The sequence below is a fragment of the Poecile atricapillus genome, chromosome 5 (assembly GCF_030490865.1).
Source record: "Poecile atricapillus isolate bPoeAtr1 chromosome 5, bPoeAtr1.hap1, whole genome shotgun sequence".
Lineage (NCBI taxonomy): Eukaryota > Metazoa > Chordata > Aves > Passeriformes > Paridae > Poecile > Poecile atricapillus.
In genome coordinates, this window is record NC_081253.1 from 22746857 (window position 1) to 22763748 (window position 16892).

At 37.3% G+C, this 16892-nt stretch overlaps 1 protein-coding gene across 4 annotated transcripts in view; it reads left to right on the plus strand.

Moving 5' to 3' along the window:
- The window catches only part of OSBPL6 (oxysterol binding protein like 6), a 97690-nt gene that overhangs the window by 38818 nt on the left and 41980 nt on the right, over positions 1-16892 (plus strand). For all 4 annotated transcript variants that reach the window (XR_009277766.1, XM_058840159.1, XM_058840158.1 and 1 more), the window contains exons 2-4: positions 1854-2091; positions 13545-13640; positions 16514-16636. Coding sequence is in view for 3 of the 4 variants with exons in the window: in XM_058840159.1 (XP_058696142.1) it covers positions 1990-2091; positions 13545-13640; positions 16514-16636 (321 nt within the window). In the remaining variant the exon portion in view is untranslated. The remainder of the gene's footprint in view (positions 1-1853; positions 2092-13544; positions 13641-16513; positions 16637-16892) is intronic.

The following is a 16892-nucleotide window of genomic DNA, read 5'->3' on the forward strand; positions in this document are numbered from 1 at the left end:
TTCTGATTTTTGTTATTTAATTTTTGATTTAAATGAAAATTGCATAGACTTTGAGATATCCCTGTTGTTACACTTCTTTGACTAAAAATTCCCTGATGCATTTGTAGGATATGAAAATGCTGTTAAACTAGACCAGCAGTCCCTTGGAATGCTAGGATAGAAGGAAAAGCCTTTCTTTGGGTTCATCTTCATTATGTTTTCCCTCTGAAGTTCTGAAACAAATGTGCTGTGCAGCTTGTTTCTTTCTTCCTGCAACCTTTTGTCTTGTTGTAGCTCCAGCATAACCCATCTTCTTAGGCTTCTTCTATCAGGAACTTCTCATCCTGAAAAGAATACAGAATTTGCCAGGGTGTTCAGGGAATGTGGGCACCTTTTGCTGTTGGAGCAGCCATGTCCTCCCAGTCACGTCACTGGGATGCTGTGTAGCCTCTGTGTGCAATATGTGGGATTTGTAATTCTATGGGAGACTTCATGATGGAGATTGAAGCTCATTCATAAGATATAGATAATATTCATACTTATAAAACTACTGATAAAGTGATAAAAACCGATAAAGTGACGCCGTTCCACTCTCCTTAGAACAGCAAGCAGAAAAAAGGTGTCTGTTTTGAATTGTCACAGATCTTGGCTCCAGCAGGAATGTGTTTCTTAGGATGCAGTATTCAGAAGCAGGTGGCACGATGTAAACAATTATTTAGCTGCCTCTCTGTGAGTATCTGGGCTCAGGATGATATTCTTGCATGGATATCTGTTTTTTCTGGAGATGCTCTGTGTTCAATATGGCATCATTTCTTGAGTGTGCAGTCATGTCTGAGTGTTAATGCATTTTTGTCCTGATCTGATTTAACATGGTGCAGGACAGCACCTTTCTCCACACCCATCTGCAGCTAGCTGTGCTGTGCTGACCCTTGGTGTGCTGTCAGCACAGTGAATGTGGAAGGGCACTATTTCAAAATTAGAAGGGCAGTGGAGAAGATATGTCATCTGCCTGAAGCTAACATCTCATTCAGGGAACAATTTTATCCAAGGTTAATGGAAGATCAGACACTGTATCAGCCAGCTGAAGCAAGATGACGGCGATCTGTTAAACATGGAGAAGCGTAACTCCGTTCCTGAACTGTCATGATGTACCTACAGCATTTTGATAGGGATTGACAGGTGGTGTTTGACTGTTTATTGACACAGATATCCTCTGAGCTGCTCTCAGTGTCTGTTTTTCTCTTTGTGGGTGGAAATTAAAGGTTTGGGTGGAGACAAGTGAGAGAAATTTTCTGCTATTAGTGAAGCGGTGATGTACCAACAGTGGCTGAGAAAACGGTAATGGGAACACTCCCTGCACTGGATAAGCCCTGGCCAGGAGCCAAATGACCCCCCAACCACACACTCCCCTGCCTCAGTAACACCTTTGATACTGCAGGTGAGGGCACCACCTTTGAGAGAGGGTTTTTAAAAAACCTGCAGAGTTCTGAATTTAACTGCAGGATTCTTATGAGGTACTGATGATAATGTGGTGTTCAGTGATATCTGTGTTCTGAGGGAAGTCCTGAGGAGTTACTGCATAATGTCGTGATATTATGCAGGATAGTACCCCCACACACCAAGCATTTGTAAACTTTGCCTGAGAACTGTTGTAAATTATTTAAGCCTTTCTTTAGGATTTTTTAAAATAATACCACTTTCATCTTCTGTGAGAAGGCAGAAAAATGCATTTGTGTTTGTGCTGGGTAGTTGTTGGGGAGTAAAAGACTGGGAGATGTGTTGGATTAAATAGTCACCATATTTCTTTGCTGCAGAGCTATTTTGGAGTGAGGGTATGTTAATTCATCCTTTATCTCACATTTTTCTTTATTAAGGTGCAGTTCAGCTGAGACTGACTTCCTCTTTGGCTATCCATAAACTGTGAAACAGAAGGATGCAGGAGACCATCCCCTGCCTTTTCGTCCATGAGTGATAAGAGCACAAGATCATTAATACAAGTTTGCTGCAAAGATGAGTTCAGAGGAGAAGAGTATATCTCCAGCTCACAAAACATCCACTCCATCACATAGAAGTGCCTCCTCCTCATCATCCTCTCAGAGAGACAGGAGGCAGGTAAGGAGATACTTGAGCTTTTTTGTACCATCTAGTGGGATGACACATTTATTCCTGTAATGGGGCTGTTAGTTCTTGTTAGCTCTAGATTTGTTTGCTTATAGCATTGGATGATAGCACTAGAGACAAAACTTGCTGATTTTCTGAGTTTACTTTTTCCATTTCCTGAAGTGGCTGGAAAAAGATTTAGAAGCAACATGGGCACTATGTACAGCACTGGAACAGGAAGTATATAATCTCATGGACAAGTAGGGAACATGCTCTGAAGTATTTTGGGACTTGGTTACTTGGTTTCTTTGGCAGCATGATCCTACAGCTGCTTAAAGTTGTTTTGTGTCACCTGTGAATATCTCTTTTTGTAAATCCAACAACAGAGATGCATTATCCTTTTAGAAAATGGTAATTCAGTTTAAATGCCATGTTGTTCATCCTTTCTGTAAACACCTAATGTTTTAAATATTATTTGTTTCACTATAAATTAACACTGATTGTACTACCTCATAGAGTACAAATCCAATTATGTTACACCTCCATTTTTAAGAGACTCTTGTTTATGTGGTTGTAATTCTCCAGGATCTCTTTGAGTGAAGACTGTATTAATTCCCCTCAAAACAACTTGAGCTTTCCTGTAGGGTTTTTTTGAGGGATGGGTGTACAGTGTGACCACAATATCAGTGAGAGCACTTCAGAAAATATCAATGCTCTCTACTAGGTTTCAGATAAATTCATGCATGCATATTTTACAAATGCAAAGGTTGATACCGAAAAACTGATTAGAACAGAAACATATTTTAAAACTATGGTCCATGAAAAAGAGGTAAATAATTTTGAAAAATTCAAAGAAAAATCATTGGCTTGGGAATGTTTTCTCAGCTACTTGTATGGAAGTTCTGATACTATTTTCTCAGCTGCTGCTGAGGAAGTTTCTTCCCTTAACTCTTAAGAAAATTTTGAAATGCAAGAATTTTTAATGAAAACTCTAAAATTTACAGCTTTGAATGTAAATAGCCTCATCACAAGGTACTTTTTAAATGTTGAATTGGGAGAAGAATTCTGATGCATGCTCAATAAAAGGTAGGAAATGTGTGTGGAATTTCTAATAGCTTCCATTGCTTAAGTAAATACAAAAAGTATTTTCTCACAGGTGATAAATATTTTCCCTTTCACAGTGTACAGGATTTTGGATAGCTGTATTTAGTTAATTAAGTTTTGGTTAGGATATAACCTTTTAATTTTTCATTAATTCCATCTGGAGCAAGAATTTTGATATAATTTGTTTAAAGCATCGGTATATTTTATCTCCCACATTTAAGCCCAAAGAATGTAAATGCAAGACTCACATGAGCTGCTACTCTCAGCTAAGGGCCTGTTTTCTGAGTTTCCTTTGTAATTAGGTAGTTTGACACAATCATGCAACTAGAATTTAAAAAAAAATAAAAATTACCTCTTGGGAATACATTTTACCATGAATCTAATGGCTACCATATCTGTTACCATAGCAACGGTACAGAGCAAGGTATACCTGTCATTATAATGAAATGGATGCTTAACTTTAAGTCCATATTTGATCACGGAAACGTGAAGTATGATTTTAAAATAATGCTATAAAGGTTGATGGTGTGATGCATGCCGAGGATCCCATAAAGTGTGGTGATGCTTAACGATGTACTTAGGCATGTAAATGTGGACTGGAAGGGCTACTCTGTGGCATTTGTTTTTTTGCCTTAGTTCTTTCAGTGTTAAAAGCAGGAGAATGAACGGGTGAGCAATCTCCTCTGCAGAAAGAAACGGAGCTGCAGCGTGCAGCGCGGCATCAACTGCAGTGGTGCTGTGCCCAGGGAAAGGAGCATGCACGCTTCCTCTCTGCATGTAGATACAGCAAAACATCCATTTCATCTCACCATCTACTGCAACAGCTGTACTTTTAATACCTTCCCTTGCTTGTGGTATTATTTTTATATGTTTTGATTTTCACAGGCTTTTGCCCAAACACAATGATAGCAGGGGGTAGGGGATTTTGTTTCAGGGGCTATCAGATTTTACTTTTAAAAGGCTTTGAAATTCTATCTTGCTGCCTCCTTGGACTCTTCAGAAGAGCTAGTGGAAAAGCGCCCTTCCAAATTGATAATATAAATGAATATGGAAAGTGATGTGACTGGATGAAGTGCCAATGTAGCTTTTACTGTCATATGTGAGGATAACACTGGATATTTCTAGATGGTTAATGATCGAAACCTTCTCATCATATAATTCCAGTCAAAGTCATACCAGCAATTATGGAACAGTTTCCCAATAAATTATAGTACAGGAATCTGAATGAGTTTGAACACATCTATGATAAATCATTTCAGGGAGAGTGGAAAATGTCGTGCTGTATATAATGCTGGCATTTTAATGTAGCTTTTTTATTTGTACAGTATACATCACCTAAGAGAATTAGCAGTCAGCAAAAGCTTTGACATTGCTAATTTGCAGGCTCCATGACTAAGAAATAGATAAATGAATAGACTAATGAAGCCAGCAATAACTAAAAAACTGATTTCAGGTTTTTGTCATTCATTTTCATTACAACCATGTTTAATTTGGATGATTCGTCAGTAGAAGGCCCAGAAACAAACTGTTTTGTTTAACTGCTGAGCTGGACAGGTTGGCAAGGCAGTTGTCATGCCCTCCGATAAGGAACACTTTAGCAGGGAGCAGCAACAGTTTTTCCTGCTGTGGAACTGTTGCAGAGCATGAAACCTGTCACTTCTACTGTCAACAAGGTACAAAAGGTAGCATAAAACGTGCAATTCTGATAGCCTTTTCTTGTGGTCCATGCTAACAAGGTAGATTCTTGTGTTTCATCCCTTATGTAACTCTGAAAAGCTAGCTATGTACTGCTGCACAGCAAAATGGAGCAAAACAAACAACTCCTAGAAGTACAGCTGGATATGGTAAAATTGTATGTTGTATATTCAGTTTTATGGGTGTAAGTTCTTTATGAATATTCTGTATTTTTTATTGGTGAAGTATGCAGCTCATAAGGCAGACTGTAATACATTATATATTCTCTGCAATGTGTGGGTAGTTATATTGTGCTGAGAAGAAAGAAGTGCATCATAGGGTTAATAATGGGCAGTTTGGCAAATCGGAGCCTGACCTCAGGCTACTAAACTGAGGGAGTGATACAGAAGGAGAGTAAGAATATTGAAACTTTGAAGAAGGGGAAGATTTTGGCTTTTCTGACCAACGTCTAAAAGCTAGCTAATACATGATGTGGAAATAGATGTTGCAGTGTTTTCCATTTTAAATGTCAGGATTTCTCTTCTAATGTCTTAATTTTCTTTTGGGTCTTTTCTGGGGGAGAGATGATCAGCTGTTCTCTCATTCTTGCTGTGTTTTTCTTTATCAGTTTACTTATTCAACAAATCCTTGGTTCTGTTCCTACACAGCTATCTCAGAAGAAGAAAAGCTTTTAGTCCTATTGCATTTAGCCTTGTGTGGTCACCTTTCTACCAGAGGAGTTTTCATAGTTCAAAAGACTGTTGTCTTTTAGCCATATGTAAAGAGGGAAAGGTGAGGGCTTTGAAGGAAGAGGAAATAAGATTTTCCAGAGTAACAATCTGCTTTTCAGGTTTTAATATGGCTTGTTGTTTGTTTTGGATTGTTGGTTTTTTTTCCTTTCTGTACAAGCAGTATTGACTAATAGAAGGGGTGTACCCAAGGGATTCACAAAGGACTGAAGATGTTTGGGCTGAAGATGTTTACTGGTCACGACATTTAGAAGCAGAGTGTGATTCCAAGGCTCTGGTCTTGCCTAAGGGTCTGCACTGAAAAATGCCTATTTAGCTTTTTACACCACTGTATTTTAATTGTCAAAGTAGTCCCCTGGAAGTGGTATTTCCTGATTTCCTGAGGTGGGTGTCACCATTTTGTAGATGCTTAGACAGTGCTGCTCATACAAGATTGCAATGTGATATAACCTAATGTATTCCATGTGGAAGAGACGTCTGAGTGCATTTATGTACCTTCTTTATTCTGAAAGTGGGTAGCAGCCTACATGCTTGCTCACTGCTGTCAGCCTGATGTGACATCTGGGAAAAATATTCTTGTTGGTTACCTGTAGATTTCATTTGTTCCTGTCTCCCTGTGACTTGTAAAGAAAGAAAGGCAAGGATGTAGACATGGTACAGACCTGAGAACATGCAGCCTTACTTCTAGCTCTGCAACAAAGCAGAGACTTTTAGAAGCCTTTTTACTTTGCAGTAGTCAGTGAGAAGTATTTGAATAATAATTATTAATCTCTCTGAGAGTTTTGAACTAAAGAGGCTACTAAATGCCAAGTACTGTTTTTACAGTGATGTAATTCTCTTGTGCTCGCTTTCCTAATTAACTTTCTTCACATAAAACTATTCAAGCAGGATTAGAGCAGGAAGTGTTGAGTACTTTAAAAGCAACAACTCACTGGAGCAAGCAAATATTCTGAGGGAGCCAAAGAATGAAATATCAGAATTGTTAACAAAAACATGCAATTATTCTTTAAATTGATTAGTTGCTGCTACTCTACAGCATTTTTATTTTTTTTTCTTTTGCCTTTGACAGAGCGTGAAAATGTTCCTTAGGTTTGGAAGGTAGTGGATCTTACTTCAGTGTCTGAAAAAATGTCTGGAGCAATGTAACTTTTAAAGTCATAGAGTACTCATGTAAATGTTATGTTGGGTTCAATGCCATAACACTATAAAAATGATATCATAAATCTCAGACCTGTAAGATTTTTATCATTTAAATGATAAAATTGCTGAGTGAACATCTACACTAGATACAATCAGAAGATGGCTAAACTTATGAAGTTCTTTGGACAGGTGTGTCTGGGGATGGGACAGGAACCCCTGCAAGTGAGACTCAGAGGGAATGGGTACAGATTGATCCCAGGGGTGAGGCAGACCCTTGAGTAGTGATGCTGATGGGTGCATTGGAAGTATGAGACATTCTCCTGTGCTGGGAATTTTTGTGGGAAGGCTGCTGGCATATCCTGGCAGCAGCACATGCCCAGGATCCCAATACACCTGGGTGCATCAGGCTGGCTCAGTGTGTGTGTGAGGCTAGCCTGCAGGCACACAGCAGATGTCCTTCATGTTGTGCCTGTCTTTCTGCCTAGAATTTACCTGAGAGATAGACAGCAAACAGAAGAAGTACTTCTGTCCATGTGCGTGGGATGTCCCTCTGCAGTCTGGATTTGGAGATACTTGGATCATGACTGCTCCTGCCCTTGGTAATACCTGTAGTGGTTTAGAGTGTGGTCTGGAGCACAGACATGGAGATTAATAGATGGAGATGCTGTCTCTTCCCAAGAAAGACTTGGCCTTAAAGCTTAGAAGAAATAAAATGGTCTGGAGCCGTCAAGGAGAGACAGTGATAGCATTTATACCAGGGCTGTGTGTACACATTCCCTGAGCTTCATAAACATTGCTATCTCAGTTATCCTACCTCTAGGAGTGCTTTAAAGGTTTCATGGAGAATGCTGAAATTCAGATGTGGGCTATGAAGAAAGATTTCTTTTTTAAAAATATGTCAGTTTGATTGGAAATGGTGCCTGTAGCTATCTTCTGTTACAGAACCAGGGGAATTTTTCTCATAAAAGCTTAATTACCCATGCAAATGATGACAGATAATTTAAGATGGCATTTTCAGAACATGGTCACTTTTGCATTCCTCTTGTCTCTTTTTTTCTCTCATGCATACAGTCCTACGTATGCATGTCTCACTTTTGTTGAGAATACAAAAACTCGAAGTGCAGCACGTACACACACACTCATACAAAATTTGGAAGGAAAAAGTACAACTCTTCTGAAGTGCCACTGAGGATTTCTGGGAAACAAATGAGAGAGAAGAAAGAGAAGCATGACTGTATTTTTATTTCCTCAGTGAAGAGGAAAGGCACGAAAGTGAAGAGGGAGGGTGATGGCAGGTATGATACGGAAGCTTCTGTTTTCCAGACACTCTTGTGTGATTGAGATTATCCACATGCAAAATATACAAATGTATTAGTCAGAATAACTGTGTGCCTTAGTAATGCTATTTGCTTTTCTGATACCTCTCTTTTCCTGTTTTTATTAAATACTTTATACCCTGGAATTGAAAATGAAGCGATTACATAAAAACATTTTTTTTCCCCTAGTAGGATAATATTTCATGTAAAAAAAAAATTGGATCAAAATTTTTTCAACCTCTCTTTTTCCTATCTCATATATTTTTATAATGTGTATATTGAAGTTTAAAGGATATTGAGAAAGGCTAAGACAGTAGCTTACAGAAGGAAGTGAAAGTCACAGGAAGAAAGGTCTTTCTTCTGAACCTATGCATCTTTTAAAGAGATCCAACTTTTTCATTTATTATTTGTGTTAACATTGACTCCTTTTCATGCCTAGAATGTTTCATTCATAGAAAAATCAACACATCAAGGAATGATTTTCTTTTGTGTATGGAATTTTATTTTCCTGCCTTTTTTCTTTTAAACTAAATCAGCATCATTAATATGAACTGCTAGCCTGAGACTATTTAACAGAATATCAAGTCTTTTAATTGTGGTTATTCAAGATTCATAAAAAAGCTTTCTATCATTAGCTTAAGTTTAAATTCTGTCTGTCAGGCACTGTAAATTTATCTGTTTGTGCTATCTTAAGGTAAGTGCAAAGGGAGAAGACTGACATTAACACCCAGGCTGTGACTTGGTACTGTTCTGGTAGAAGGAAGGTTGCTGGTACAATGATAGATAGCTCTTTTCCGCTTTATCCAGTTGTGCTAATGATTCCCTCCAAGAAGCTCTTCATGAGAGCAAGAGCTTATTTGTCTTCTGAATTTATCAAAAATCACCTTGAAAAGCAAAGACTTCCTTGCTGCCAGAGCCTAAAAGCATTGACACAAAGTACAATAAAAGCTGGAGTTCTGGAAAAGGCTGACAGAGAGCTCCTGAGCTAACAAATCCTTGACATTTCTGTTACACAAGAAGGGTTTACTTTGCATATCCCAGGAAAGAGGTAGGCATACATACCTGGAATTTATTCATGTGCTACAGAACTGCACCTTATATATACATGTCTTTCAGTAAAAAGGTTACAAAAAGAAAATGTTGCTCTTAAATACATTTCTGTACAAGATGAACGTGTGTTACAAGAAGAAAAAAGCCATACTAACTGTGTTTGCTATTCACAAGGTACTGCTATGTTCCTTTGTCAGTTAGCTGATAGCTGAGATTGCTGAAAACAGCTATGGAGCAGTGCCAATAGAAAAGACTGAGGATAAGAATAGGACTACGGTGGCTTTATAAAATTTAAAAAATGTGCTAGAAGATATAAAGGAGAAATACATTGAAGAGATGTGGTTGTTTTGCTTTGCACTCACTCTTCTCTCCCAAAATGTATTCAAGAATCTGTCTTTCTTCCAACATTAACAGGAGGAAAGCCAGAGGTGGCTGAGAATCAGCCTAAGAAAAAAGCAAGTTTCAAGATTATAACCTTGAAAATAATACAACCTTAGCAAATAATATTGCAGATTAACTTGGCATGTGTCACAGCTTGTTTAGAAAGTATAAAACTTGGCGTGTATGCAGTCAAATCCGTATCTACTGTACAACTTCTGTGTTTCAGAGAGACACGAGTGTCAGACTTGTCTTTTACTGGATATTCTATCTCTGCTTACTCAAAATCTCTTTTCTTTCCTTGCCTTTCCTGTGAAAACAGTTGAATGTCATTTGTTTTAATAGAAATTCAGACTCAGTAAGGAAAGGTTAGGGTCTTCAGCCTCTGGTCTGATGAGACCAACCCTGCCATTGCAATGGGGAGGAGAATCAGAGGAAAGAAAAGGTAAAACTTGAGAGTTGAGATAAGAACAGTTTGGTAATTGAAATAAAATACAATAATGACTGTAATAGAAAGAAAGAACAAGAGAAAAAGAAATGAAACACAAGAAAGGCATGTGATGCCCAGTACATTGGCTCACCACCTGCAGTTGAGGCCCAGCCCATCTCCAGCAGTGATGAGCCTCTCACCTCCAACTCCCTCAGTTTATACACTGTCCTTGACATTCTGTGATGTGGAATATCCCTTGGACCAGTCCAGCTCACCTGTCCTGGCCATGCCCCTGCCAGCTCCTCATGCACCTCCTCACTGGCAGAGTATGGGAAAGTGAAAAGTGCTTGATTTAGGGTAAGAACTACTCAGCAGCAGCCAAAGCATCACTGTGCCTTCAACACTGTTCTCATACTAAATCCAAAACACAGCACTATACCAGCTACTCGCAAGGAAATGGACTCGGTCCCAGCCAAAACCAGGACAACAAGCTCTATGAGTCACTGAGCTCCAAAGTGAGAAGCTGGCAAGACACATGGAAGGATATTGTAAAACACGTTTTCCATTCTTGCCTTCCAGTGAAGACAAGAATATGATACAACATCATAGCACTATTTTATTTTCTCCATCAATTTCCTTCTCCTTCATGTCTTTGGGGAAAAAAAGGAAAAAAAGCAAGGTGGAACAAACTTTTGTGTTCCCCATATGGCATGCTAGGGTTATTTTGAGGCAAATGTGTGTAACATACATAGTGTATGTTGTGGATAATAATAAAGATGGAGGAAAGATGTTAGGATGAAGATTTTGCAATGGAATTACATAGTAATTTGAGTTAAACTAGTAATTGTGTTGAGTTAGTTTTCAAGAGCACATGGAATTGGCTAGTGCTGGCATTTTCCTCTAAGAGAAACCATCTATAGTGCATAAATAATCCTGGAACATGGGGGGAGTCTGGAATGCAACAATGCAGACGCTGATTTTGTCTGTCTGTATTTTTGGGATGAGAGGAATAAGAGTACCAGGTCGATTGATATCCCTAGTTCAATGGATTATCATTCATTTTTTTTGGTTTAATTATAAGTAAACCCCAAAAGCTGTGTTGATCTGCCTTTTTCTTCCTCCTTATTAGCTTTTTTATTACTGCTTCCTTTACCAACTCTGTTTTCGTGTTAAAATACAAGAAAACCCCTTGACAATAATGTCAAGGTTTAGATAATTTTTATTTCTTTGATTCTAAATAACTAAGCTCTTGCACTGTAAAATTAGCTGCTTTTTAAAATGTCAAGCAATTGTGTGATTTCTAGCTGTAATTTTGCAGAAAAATAGCATGCATTAATGGAAAACATTTTGCACCAAGTAAGGTCTCTTAATATTATGCTAGAGACATGTCACAAATCTAAAAAAATGATCTTGTGTCAGTGTAATTGTGGTCATGAGTAAAGAGAATTGAAAAGCAAGCATATATAGACAACAAGCCAACACTTCTGGAAGTAAGGAATGTAAAGAAGGCAATTTTATTTAAAAGGTGTTCATTTTCTAATTTTCAAACAAATAGCTGAATAAGTCAGCATTCATTAAAGTGCTGCTGGCTAATAATGTATTTCTCAACTGAAGTGGAACTGTAATGACTGAAGGCTAATTAAAAAAAAAAAAAAAAAAAAGGCACAGAACCTTCCTGACTTAAAATCATGTAATTGAAAATGTCACTGGAAATCTGGCAAGCTAAGGGCTGTTGGGCTACTCCTCCCTAAATGTTGTACAAAATGAAATTGCAGTTATGTAACAACAAACTGCACCAGCTGCTACATATGAGACCTTCAGAACATCTGTGTTGGGCATTGCTCCATCTCAGGATGGATGGATTCCTGCCTGCCAGACAAAACTGGCAAGAAAGTTGGGAATCATCCTGATTATGGTAATCAAGAGACATTTTAATCTTCCTTAGAGGAACAAATTTAATTTCTTTTGTATATTGTTATAATGTCATACTGTTTATATAAGTAGCATTTCCTTTATTTGGTAAGAGAACTTATTTTCATTAGGAACATTGGGGTTCTCAGCTCAAATTAGTTTATTAAATTATTTGATATGTAACATAGACACTTGTGCTACATACATACACATTTCTTTTCATCATCTGACTAATAAACCACACTAGACTAAATCAGTAGGTTGAACTTCCTTTGATAAAGCAGAAGTTTTTAAAGCACAAATGACAAAGCTTTTCACTGGTTGGCCCTGGAGTAACATAATAATGCTGTTTTTTCACATTATTCACTGTAAAATTTAATTAAAAGTAACTCAAAATAAATGTTGATTATCATTGCATGGAGGCAGGGACACTGAATAAACTCCACTGAAAACAGAGAATATTTTCCTATTCTCATTCACAGTCACAACTTGAAAGAGAACAAGGAAGGTCTGTATGTTGCTCTGCAGCAAGATGTGGTCTGTGTTCTACATAGGCATTTAAATGAATAGCTGTGTTTATTTTCATTTAGTTTTGTTATGGTCTTTATGTTCTTAATCATTTGTATAAACAGTAATATTTACATTTCCGTTTTTATGTGCTTTTATATTCCCTGATTGTTTCTGCTACTGCTGGTACCTGGGTAATCTCTTCTTCAGTCAATGTAAAGTAGCTTAATTGTGAACAAAATTTAATTGGCATTTTCAATTGAGAAAAAAATATGCTTCTCAGAGGGTAATTGCAATTGCAAGTTTGTCATTGTGCTGTGTGTCCTGGAAATGAAGTACTTTTATTTTATGCCAAAGAGATACCAATGACATGTTGTGGTAGAATTCTTACCAAATAGCAGTATGAGATGTAGCAAAATTTCACTGGAGAATGAAATACAGATCCATGCATGAGGATTGTGGTCATTGTGGTATCAAAAATGCTTTTTCTTCTATAAAATAGGAGTGAAACATTATGGAAAATGGAAAGACATGTTTAGATGTCTTTTAAGAACGGCAGTTTTTTCAGGACTAGTAGTGACATTATGTATTTCATTTTTATTACACTGTTTTGAAGATACAATTTTTATAGTATATAAAAATTTTACAGTATATAAAAATATATATGTATAAGTAATATAGTATATAAAAGTATATATGTAAAAACAACTGCAATGGTTTAAGATCACAGTGTTCCATGAATGTTCACCAGCAAGCCCATCAGCTGAGACACTGTAACTGATCTTGTTAATACCTGTAATCTATTTAAAAGCATTCCTGTAGTGCGTGACTTTATCTCAGCTGAGAAGCCAATAACAAAATGCTAAGGTGTGATAATGAATATTTTAGAGGCAGTAGTATCTTATGTGAAGTGAATGTAGGGCAGTGCTGGCTGCACAGTATGTGCACTCAGTGTCTTGTATATTAACAGAAAACATGATAAGTCTGGTTAGGAGCACTAAGGATCTCTGTAGATGTAAGAGCTGGATTTTTCCTAGCTCTTTTTTTTGTTCAACATCATTTCTAGCTTAAACTAAAGAAATTAAAAACCCAGTAATAAAAAAGAAGTATATTGCTTCTGAAGGAAAACCCTTTGTTCATTCAAGTCATGGATGGGGTGGTATTTTGTGTTTTGAGCCATGATGTTGTGTTTAATTATTTTTTTAGAGTGTTCATATTTTGGAGCGAAAGGCTTCTTCAGGAAGCACAGACCCTTCTTTAAGCAAGCAGTTCCTTGAAAGTGATCATCTCTCTCTATCCAAGGTAAGCAAAAGCCTGGGATGGAGTCTGGGCAGTGTTTCCCTCTAGAGTTACAAAATAGTTTGACTAACACTTCAGGGACAGCGTTTTGTATGATTCTACCACTGAGTATATTGTGAGTCTGCCCTGGAGCTTATTGTTCTATAACTGAGGTGTAAGAAGAGCCAGTAATCTTTATTAGTAGATGTTATAGTAACAAAATTAAGGATTGGTTTGGTTTGGTGTTGGTTTTTTTTACATGGAAGACCCCAGAAACAAATTTTATTTTCTCAGAATATGGGGCTAGAAGGGACTTTGATGATCCTTGTGGGACCCCTCCAACTCAGGATATTATATGATTCTATGACTGAGAAATTTCCCAGTTCAGTCCTCTTATTAAGGCAGAGCAAGTCATATCAAAATCTCAAATTGCTGCCAATAAATATTAGTTTAAAAAATACATCCTAATAACATCCCTTGAGCATAGTTTGAAATTTCAAAGCTCTTGCTGAGACTTTCTTTCCTAAAGCAGAGAAAAGGATGCAACTGCAGAGGTGACATCACTCTCGTAAAAGGTAAAGCCTTGTCTGTGGTGTTTTGAAGTCAACTTCTCTCTGGGTAAATTGCTCAGTTTTGGAGTAGGTAATTTCAAACAAGTCTAATTCCACATAAAGAAGGCTTCATTTTAAGATACTTCATATGCAAAAGTAAGATTGTTACTGAAAAGGTGAGGGTGCTGTGATGGAATATTTGGTGGAAAAGAAAAATCTGAAATTAAATATCTGTAAGTTGTGAAACAGACTTGATAAAACAATTTTGAAAGGAAATATTTTGTTCATCCGGGGAAAATGAAATGGTTTATTATTTTTTATTTGGAAAAATAAATATTTTGCAGTCAAAAGTTGAGAAAGCAGTTGGTAGTGGCTCCCTTAATCGCCATACAAGGGGCATGTTCAGAGCCAGGGACTGAAAGCTGTGACTGTGTTCCCCCAGTCATGCTGCTTTGCACAGGGCTGCTTCTCATGTAATCCCTGAGGAAACTGAAGTCCTAAACTACTGCTGCTGTAACTGAGAACTGGCCCTGGATGAGGACTCTTCAGGTGTACCACTTTCAGTTTGTTTTTTCCCCATTTTTGTCTCTCCTTCATAATGGCCCTCGCATTGCATGTATCTTAACACACCAAAACTGTGGGATGAGGCACAGTGAGGATTTTTAGGAGGGTTTTAAGAACAGCTTGTAACACTGATGCAGCAGGAGACAAGTATCCACACTGCACTGAATAATTGCTCATTTTATCCCTCTGTGTCTGGCCTTTTGTCTAAATGAATAGCTATATGACATTGTGTGATTTCTAGTTGAGAATTAATCAATACTGATGTTATCTAGTAGATAAAAGACTTATGCCCGCAGCTGATGATCTAAAGGAGAAATCAATATGGTGAAGAATCAGTTGGCAGTGATGCAGAGACTCTCTGCTCACCCCAGGGGAGTTGGAGTTTAATTTGTCCCCCTCAAGTGCCAATACTTCCTTGTAGGGAGAAAACAATACGTATGTTCTTCCCTCTATAGAATGGAAATAGAACATTGAAGCAAAACATGGGAAGCTAAAAAAGCTGCATTTCAAGTAGACTTACAGACAATGGGATAGTTAGTTTATGGTTATTCAGGGGAAACTAAGCTGAATAAAGATTTCTATTAAAATTTACTGCCGTATTTAGTATTTGGGGTAGAGCTTTTCGCCCTTCTCAAAATACCAAGATCTTACTGAAAACTGTAGTTTTGAAATTTGCTGTTACTTTTGCAACTATATTTTCATAATAGTAATGTTGATGTTATCAGAGCTGTGTAATTTATTTGGAGGTGTCATGAAAAACTGACAGCTCTTGGCTCTGAGCAGTTGTTTCAGAAATCTGGAGACAATTTTTTTTCTCCTTTGAGTGTTTGATGCTGTATGACCTCCTTACTCTTTTGTTAACTTTTCATAACATTGCTAGGAATTATGACAGATCAGCTGAGAAAATGCAGGTTTACAGCTTTGTAAGGTATAATTAGTAAAACATAGTCTGAGGAAGCTGGCAGTAAGAGATTTTTAAACTGGTGCAGAATTCTTTTGATTAATCTAGTAGCAAGGGATAGAAATATACTCTAAAAGAAAATATGACTCCATCCTTTTCTCTTTAAAAATATTGTTCTTTACCTGTTCACTGTGTTACACTGTAAATCTGGCTTGAGCTGCGCCAGTCACCGTGCAAAAGAAGTGGTATGTACCAGAAATGTGCTTTAGAAATATGCTTTAATTGGCTCCATGAAAGGCATACAACGGGTTGTATCTCAAATGATACTGTTTCTGTGTTTTTCTCTAGGGAGAAAATTAGTTAGCTTTCCTATAAATTTCTCATAATACAGTGAAAATGAATGCAGGAAAATAAAAAGAAAATCCTTTTGCAGATTTCTGAAGGCTCAATTAGCAAGTGAAACTATCATAAAATGCCTTTGAAGATTATCACTAGCTACACTCAGAATCAACAATAAAGCAACATCTGCTAGTTTTTCTGATTTGGAGGAAAAACTGGGGCATCCAAAACCAATGTAACTTGTACCTTAAAGATGAGAAAATTTAAATTTCTTTGTGATTAAGAAATATCACAAAAGGCACTCTTGCTATGCACCTTAAGGTAAGGGTTAGAAATCTGAGAATGTTTGTATTTGATAGTTTTAAATGAGATATAGCTAGACATATAGTGACCATGTAATTTGGTACCTAAATAGGTTGATTTAAAAGCCTATCTCCTCATTGTTGTCTTGCATTGAAGAATTTGCACCACTCTTAAGTGCAGTTTTTCACCATGTGTGTACAAAATTAATTAATCAATGTATCTTCATGCTTTTTCACCAGGAACCTGACAGCTGGGAAATCATAGAGGGTCTGAAAATAGGCCAGACCAATGTCCAGAAGCCAGACAAACATGAAGGTTTCATGCTGAAAAAGAGAAAATGGCCATTAAAAGGTTGGCACAAGGTAAATGTCTCAAAACCAAGTCAGAATGTTATCACCTTATTTGATGAAGTGGGATTTTTTTTGTCTAGACAGAATTAGGATGTCAAATAAATAGCCACTTTTTCTTCCACCTGTGTAGAGAATTAATTTGGAGACACAGTTCATGGCTCTCAAATCACAGTCCTTGCTGCCTAAGGTTGTATTCTAAGTCCAGATTACATTTGTAAATAACGCTGCAGATGCCTTGTGTTTTAAGAGGTTTAATCAGTACCCCTTT